The sequence below is a fragment of the Bidens hawaiensis genome, unplaced genomic scaffold, assembly GCF_021521415.1.
Source record: "Bidens hawaiensis isolate Kalapana, Puna unplaced genomic scaffold, B.hawaiensis_p1.1 tig00014347_1, whole genome shotgun sequence".
Lineage (NCBI taxonomy): Eukaryota > Viridiplantae > Streptophyta > Magnoliopsida > Asterales > Asteraceae > Bidens > Bidens hawaiensis.
In genome coordinates this window covers 490,354-498,758 of record NW_027492239.1, presented here as the reverse complement: position 1 = coordinate 498,758, position 8,405 = coordinate 490,354, and the positions used below count along the sequence as shown (strand labels likewise).

Sequence of the window (8,405 nt, the reverse complement as noted above, 5' to 3'; positions counted from 1 at the left end):
AAAGAAGACGTAATGTTTGGTCAATCAATGTCTTCCAATAAGAGGATTAATTCAAACGGTTAGTCATTTTACTATTTTTAGTTACTCTTTAAATGTTTTTTAAGAATGCATTTTTTTTGTAAACATGCAGCTTCAACGCCAAGAGAATTACTTACTAGGATTTTGAACGGTACCATTTTATTTTAAACGCGATAATACACTATATTGTATTAAAATATAATTTTTTATAAACTCAAATATAGTAAATAAAATTAATATGTTATTAACTAAAAATAAAGCACTTGTAACAGGAAATATAAATGTTTTTTTTAATATATTTATTATGAACTACATTATACCTTTTTGATAAACTAATTTTTAATAACATTAAATGTATGTTTACACATTTCTTTTTTTCTATTTTCTTTTTTAAAAATGATACGAAGCATAATTTTAAGTTATCCAATACTATTTATTTTATTAAAACCAATTAAAATATATGTTAATTAGAGGCGCAAAGATATTTCTCCATTATTTTTTAGGCCAATTCCCAAAATAGTCCAAAGCATGAGAGAGAAATCGAAAATAGTCCAAAAGTTGTTAAAGAGTTAATGCCCATTTTCGTCCCTATGGTTTGCTACTTTCGACACTTCAGTCCAAAGATTGAAATTTTGTCAATTTAGTCCTCATAGTTTTAAATATTAGTTAATTATGTCCCATCCGTCTAACGCCATCCAGCTATACCGTTAGTTTAAGGGTATTTTTGTCTTTCTTCTTTTTATTTTGAGTTAATGGTTATTTTAGTCCCTGTGGTTTGATACCTTTACCACTTCAGTCCAAAGTTTGAAAATTTGTCATTTTAATGTTTAGTTTAATTCAGTTTTTTTTTCTATAACCGTGAAGAGCATAATCCAAGCCCAAAACCATCGAGCAACCTCCAATAAAGGTATGCATTACTATGTTGACAATACTAATCCTACCCCCTCGTATTTAGTTTCTAGACATTTCCTAAACTCTCATCCATGGTAGAATTGAATGGTAAACTGGTCAAGGTAATTTCCTGAAACCGAATTGTACAAAAAAAACTAAAAATTGTTTCTTTGATTAATGTATAATAGTTGATTTCGACCCAAATTTTCGTTACGATATGTTAATCTCTAGACGCTAACTATTACGCATTCATCAAATAAACGATTTTTAATTTTTTCCGTACAACCACTTCCATTGAATTCCACCATGGGGGAGAGTTTAGGAACCGTCTAGAAACTAAATACGAGGGGAGAAGGTATGAAAACTGTTGTCGACAGGGTAAATGCGGACCTGTTTTGGTTGATGTTCGATGGTTTTGGGCTTGGATTATATGCTCTTCAGGGTTATAGAAAAAAAACTAAATTAAATTGAAAATTAAATTGATAAATTTTCAAACTTTGGACCGAAGTGGCAAAAATATCAAACCACATGGACAAAAATGACCATTAACTAAAAATAAAAAGAATAAAAGACCAAAATACCCTTAAACTAACGGCATAACTGGATGCCGTTAGACGGAGGGGACGTAATTGGTTAATATTTAAAACTATGAGGACTAAATTGACAAAATTTTAAACTTTGGACTAAAGTGGCGAAAGTAGCAAACCACATGGACGAAAATGGCCATTAACTCGTTGTTAAAATTCCCAATATAGTCCATGGAAACCTATCTGCAGCGTGACATCGGTATTCGTGACGTGAGATTTGATTAACCACTCACAGGTTGACACGTGTAAAGGTAACGTGAAAGTTTCAACGAAATCTGTCTTCGCCGAGAGTTTTCAACCCAAAATCATTTTATCATAAATTCATCTCCTCCGACGCATTTCAGGTGAATTTCGTCTTTTTTTTTTTTGCATAAAAGAAGAGTTGTCAGAAAAGATGGATTTTGTTATAAATTATTTAAATTCGATGATTTTTCTGTATATTTGAAAAACTACTGTTCACCTCCTATAATTTTTTAATATATTTTGAAAGTGGTTATGAATGAAAGAAAGATAAATGATAAAAGTATAAAAAAGTAATATTTAATTAAAAAAAGAGAAAAAATATAGTATATTTTAATATAATTTTGAATTTAGGGATCGGAGTTAAATGGGAATGCTCTGAATCTTTCGAAATCTAAAAAAAACTCAAATAAGGAACTATGAAAACAAATAGTAATAAATAGATAAATATAAAAGGGATGTTTAAAATTGAAAAACAGGTATGGGGTACATCACGAGTCCCTTTCAACCAGGAATAAAGACAAGTGGACGTCTGGACAAGTGCACAATGATTTAAAATAATAAAAAGAGTCGACACATATGCGGCTTCTGAAACGATCCTGTGGTTGGGTAAGGGTTTCACAGCTCACGCCATATTTGAAAACTCTTGTACGTCTCTGTTTGTTTCTGGAATCCAATGGCGAAATACCGAGATGATACTCCTCCGTTACTTGAACCCTCAAGTTCATCTTTGGAGCGAACAGGGACGATATGGACGGCTATAATAACCGGAGTGATGGGAGCAGGAGTGCTGTCACTTGGATGGCTGCAATCTTCAACAACCATTCTTTCCGATTGTTACCTCTCTGAGTATGGCCCCGATCGGAATACTTCCTTTCTTTAGAGCCAATGGATATGTGCAGTTTTATTATACGAGAGTTTATATGGGAATGACATTGCTTACACTATTGCAACTGCTACCAGTATGAGGTGAATTTATTCACAACTATTGGATTTTTAATAATATGATGATTCCAATTCAATTAATATTCTTCATCATATTGATGCAGGGCTATATTAAAATCAAATTGTTACCACGAACAAGGCCATGATGCTGCTTGTACATATCCACACAATAGCATCTATTAATATGCTATTGTTTGGACTTGTGCAAATTCTCATGTCTCAGATACCAAATTTTCATAACATGGCATGGTTATCCCTTGTTGCTGCTATCATGTCATTTGCTTATTCTACCATCGGTTTGGGGCTTGGTTTAGCAAAAGTTATTGGTGCATTTTTCATTCATCTTTATTTTCTAATAATTTCCCTTTATCTGAATAATTATATTTGGATGGTCTAATATAACCGTGCATAATCTGAGTTAGAAATATTTTAAACAATCTAACGATGAATTGTTAAACTAATGTGCTACTTTTGAATAATCTTAATATCTAATGAACAAAATGACATGGGAAAGTTCATCAGGTTTTGTTAGTTAACAAAGGTTACTTTGTCCATAAGGATTCTACAAGGGCCATTTGGTAATTAGTAATAAGTTACGGGAGATAAGAGTAATATTACTAGACCTCATTTTAGATAATACAGAAACAAGTAGGCCCCTGCAAATGATTCAAATGAATACGAATGGGGCATGTTCATAATACCAATTAAATGTAAATGTGAAAAAGTAACTTGTAATGGGTGATATTTTAATTTCATAAAACTAGATTAAGTTGTGAAGGACTTCAAGTATTATATATATATATATATATATATTAATGAACGTAAACAAACGAATTTAAAGTTTTAAACACATGTAAACTAATAAACATAAATGGACATAACCGAACAAACATAAACAAATTTGAAGTTAGGAACATGTACATATGTTCACTGACATAATGAACAACTGAACACGTGTTCATGTTCCTTCGTTGAACTAAAGAAACAATGTTGTCGCCGATCTTTCGCGTATTAAGCAAATGAACTTACAGCTGAAACGTTCACGAACAATGTTCGGTTCGTTTACAGGCTTATAAACAAGTCAATGTTCGGGTGGGACAACCCTTGTACCCATTCAACCCATTTCACTTTTAGTTACCTTTTTTAGTTTACCAGTTTGACCCGTTAGCAAATAAATACATCCCTACTTGACACGTTTCCATAAACGGGTAGAAATCACTACATCTACCTAAGACTACCGTCTTAAATCTTTCCAAAAACATTATGTTTTGACTTTCAGTAAATGGTGAGGTTATGGGGAGCATTGGAGGAGTTCCAGCAGCTTCTGCAGTTGATAAAGTGTGGCTAGTTTTTCAGGGTCTCGGAGACATAGCTTTCGCTTACCCGTACTCAATAATTCTCTTAGAAATTCAGGTTCGTTTATTAAGCGCGTTTACTTAAAGTTGCAGAAACAATAACTGATCTTAACTGCATTGTTAATGGAGGATACATTGAAACCACCATCTGAAACCAAAACAATGAAGAAAGCTTCACGGTCTGCAATACTAATCACCACCTTATTCTACTTGTGTTGCGGGAGCTTTGGGTATGCAGCTTTTGGAAACAACACACCTGGCAATCTTTTGACCGGGTTCGGGTTTTATGAGCCCTATTGGCTTGTTGACTTAGCTAATGCTTGTGTCATTCTTCATCTTGTTGGCGGATATCAGGTGCCACGCATTTTATTTTATTTTGTTTTATTTTGGGTGGAGACCATGGAGTTGATATTGCATGTCAAATGGGTTCAAAAGTTTAAGTTTGAGTGTGGGTCGAAACTAGAGGTGTGCATGGGTAGGTTTTGGGAACCGAACCAAAAAAGAAAATTTGAAATTTTGAGTTTTTAAAAACTGTTTTGTTTCGTTTTTTCAGTTTTACCATACAGGCTTGAAAAATTTTGGCTGAAAAAACGGACCAAACTTTGATATTTGGTTGGTTATTACAGATTTAAGCCTAATAGTTTTGGGCGAGACAATCTACTAATTTCTGTAAATTACGTCAAATCTTTTGTTTGGATTATTGTTCTGTTATTTCGATCCAGTTTGATTTTTGTTATAGCAAAACCGAAAAGGAAACGGTTTTTTAAATAACATAAAACTAAACCATGTTCTTTATTGGGTTAGGTTATTTCGGTTCTGTTATATTATTCCGGTTACGATTGTTTATTTCGGTTCGGTTATTGTACTTTTTTGTTAATGCAAAACCGTAACGGCTTTGAAAAATCCGTTTTTATTTAGAATAACATAAAACCAATCCGTCAGTTTTTTATTAGATCAGTTATTTCGGTTCGGTTACGTTAGTTATTCCAGTTCCGGATCGGTTATTTCTGTTTCGTGCAAATCCTTAGTTGAAACGGATTGACTTACTTGCAAACATACTTTTTATTACACATTTTTTCATTTTGCTAACAAAAGATATAATGTCCGTTTCCTTTTTACTAAACTAAAAACGTAACCTAAATCAACCCATTTATGAATAAATGAGTCAAAACCGTCACCTCTAGTTTATGTCAATACTCAAAACAAAAGCTGCAACTAAATTTCTAAATTATACAGGTTTTCAGCCAGCCCATGTTTGCACTAGTAGAAACATGGTTTTCTGATCGATACCCTGACAGTCATTTTGTGAACGGGTTTTACCAATTGAAGCTGCCATTATTAACAGCATTTCAGCTGAATCCCTTCCGGTTATGTTTTAGAACACTATACGTTGTGTCCACCACGGGACTAGCAATGTTGTTTCCATATTTCAACCAAGTGTTGGGAGTGTTAGGGGCGTTAAACTTTTGGCCATTAGTCGTTTATTTCCCGGTTGAGATGTACTTTGTGCAAAGAAAGATTGCACCTTGGTCAAGAAAATGGGTTGCTCTTAAAACCTTTAGCTTTGGTTGCTTTCTTGTGTCTGCTGTGGGATTCATTGGATCTTTAGAAGGTCTCATTATGGCTAAATTGAGCTAAATACATGTTCAATTTTTTTTACACATGCTACAATATGTATTGATATTATTGGCTTGTTATGGATTTGTACATCCATTTGTGTAGTAAATATAGACGAAGTTTTTGTGATTTTATTTTATTTTATTTTTTATTTTTTATTTATTTATTTTTTTTGTATGAAGATTACAACTAAATTTGTGTTTGATTTTTCATGTGTGATCTTTAAGGCTATGCCTTGTTTCATATTTAATGATCTAATCTGACAACAACATAAGTCATTAAAACATGGGAGCACTTTGTGTAGATGATGCAATTATGTCATTCAAATACTAACTGGATATTTAGATTTGGAGCCAAAGTGGCCTATCCAGTATACACCAACAATATTCGGTGGGCAAAAAACCGCGTTCACAAACTGAAACCAGTCGACTGCAAAAGTCTGTTGAGAGAAACCAAACTGACTGCCCGCTTTGTAATAGGTTTGAGAACCCGTACGTTGAAAGTCGAAACAAATTAAACCAAGTCAAACAGATTTCCAAACGAACCGATTCTTTTGTCTTGTAAACCAGTTCGAGAAAAAACTGATTTTGAAACTATTCCGTTTGGCTATTTTGACATGTTTCATTTCCAACTATAATTTATCCGTAAGAAAAATGTAGTCTCATTCTTTCTTAAACACGGATGAAAGCCTGCTACATTATTCTATTCATGAAGTTTGACATTTATGAAAGAGGATATCAGTTTGACAAAATAGTTTGACTTTTTTTCTTCTACAAAAATACAATATAACTTTTCTTTGTTTTTAGTTAAGAAATTGTTTAAGCTAACAAGTAGCTTCACAGGCAAAACATATTTGACATGGAATAATAGATTTCCATCTGACACGGAAGAGTGTATCTCCTACGCCACTGGAAGATCAAGATTGATAGAATTTTTTTTGTTATTAAAAGCTATTTTGTCAAACTTATTTGATCATTTTGATAATTTTCCCTTTAAAAAACAATACAACATTCAAAAAATTATATAACAACAAACTATAGGTTTATAAAAAAGAAAATTATTAAAAGACAAAACTTGAGGCGATCATGTATAGAGGTTTTGGTGGTGGTTAAGGTATAATAATCAGAGACGCGACATCAACACCGTCAAAAGGGATAAAATAAGCCGACCCGTTTACCCGTTGTCCAACCCATTTGGACCAGCCCATTTCCCACCTATAAGCTCAAGTATATCGCCATTGAAATGGGCCCAAAAAATTTATTTATGATTCTTTATTACACTTCCCTTATCAATATCATGTAGGTAATGTTCATGCACATCTAGGGAACAATCTTGCTACATTTTATGTTATCAATCCATGAAACAAAACAAGATTTGGAGTTCCTAAACCCCAAAAACCCATGTTCCTTACTCTTATTCATATTATCCAACATTCCCTCATTGCTAAGCACCACATCCACAAACCACCACCCTCCAACCTCCTCCAATTTCGTCGCTAGAAGCCCCTTTTGCGTCACTATTTCGTCCCAAACCGCCCCTTTATCCTTCATCATATCACTCAAACTCATCCTCTCACCACCCTCTTCAATCCCACCATACTCCACCCCAAATTGATCAGCAAAAACCTTCCAAAAGTGTTTCCATTTAAGCACGTCGTCGTTACTAATATTAAACGCCTCATTCTTCGCATACTGATCAACCGCAGCCCAAATGTGATGCTCAGCTATCAAGTCAGCATCAGACGCGTCATGGTAACCCTCCCACACCTACTTTGTGCCCGGAAACTTTAACGGTATGTTTTCATGCTTACATATTGCTGCATAAACACATAAACTTCCAACAATATTCATCAAGCTGTAAGGTGAGAACCCGAAGATCAACCCGGGGCGATGAACCGACCACATTAACCCTTCCTTTCTGGTCACTTCTTTCAGCAAAATATCTTCAAGAGTGTAATAAAAGTTGGGGTTTTCTAAACGAGGAAGATCTTCACAAAACGAAGCTTCGTGAATCACATCTGTTTTCCCCCAACCAGTGTAATGTTTATGACCGGTTTGCAAGCATATATGTTGTAGATTAGGGGAATTTGGGATTACTGCATTGAGCACATTTGTTAACATTTGGCCATTAATCTCACAATTTTGTTCTACTGAGGGGCAATTAGACCACGTGACGTAGAACACGTGAGTCAGGTCTTGTAGATTGGATAACTTTGTTGACGTTTGCTCTTGATCTTGTATGTCACATTCGATGTATTCCATGGGGAAGTCTGCGTTCCATTGTGGCCGAGGGCGGCGGGCCACGCCGTAAACCTTCCAGGGGCCGCCTGGGGTGTCGTGGAGCGGGAGGATTTCAGCGAGGCTGTTACCGACGATGCCGGTGACTCCCACGATTAAAGCGAAGCCTTGGTACTTGCGTGATGTATTCGTGTCCTTGCGTTGTCTTCTTCGTGCAAAGCCGACGACGCCAGATAACCACCAGCTCATGGTTTTGGTTGTGAATAGGGAGGGAGGATTTGCATGTGCATGGAGATTAGGGGTGAAGTAATATTGGGTCCCATGATGTTGGTGAACCGTTAAATATGTCTGATTTGTAGCTGACTTCTTCCTCTTCCTTCAACTAATTATTTCGTTCGGTTCATATATATTTATGGGTGTGCAAACGGGATTGAGAACCCATTTACTGGTATTCTCATGACCTGAGACCTGACCTTATTGTAAACAACCGAGTCTGATTGATCTTACCCGGTTTA

The 8,405-nt window shown here is 34.9% G+C and overlaps 1 protein-coding gene and 1 pseudogene across 1 annotated transcript; one reads left to right on the top strand and one right to left on the bottom strand.

The window, feature by feature from the left end:
• Positions 1–2,865: 2,865 nt before the first annotated feature.
• On the top strand, positions 2,866–5,782 carry LOC143546437 (putative amino acid permease 7). The gene is made up of 4 exons (XM_077038104.1): positions 2,866–3,007; positions 3,961–4,094; positions 4,166–4,390; positions 5,273–5,782. Exons 1-4 carry the CDS (start codon positions 2,866–2,868, stop codon positions 5,672–5,674), a joined length of 903 nt encoding a protein of 300 aa, XP_076894219.1. The 3' UTR covers positions 5,675–5,782.
• A 1,190-nt stretch (positions 5,783–6,972) lies between these two features.
• On the bottom strand, positions 6,973–8,182 carry LOC143546436 ((S)-8-oxocitronellyl enol synthase ISY1 pseudogene; annotated as a pseudogene).
• Between the last annotated feature and the right edge of the window lie 223 nt (positions 8,183–8,405).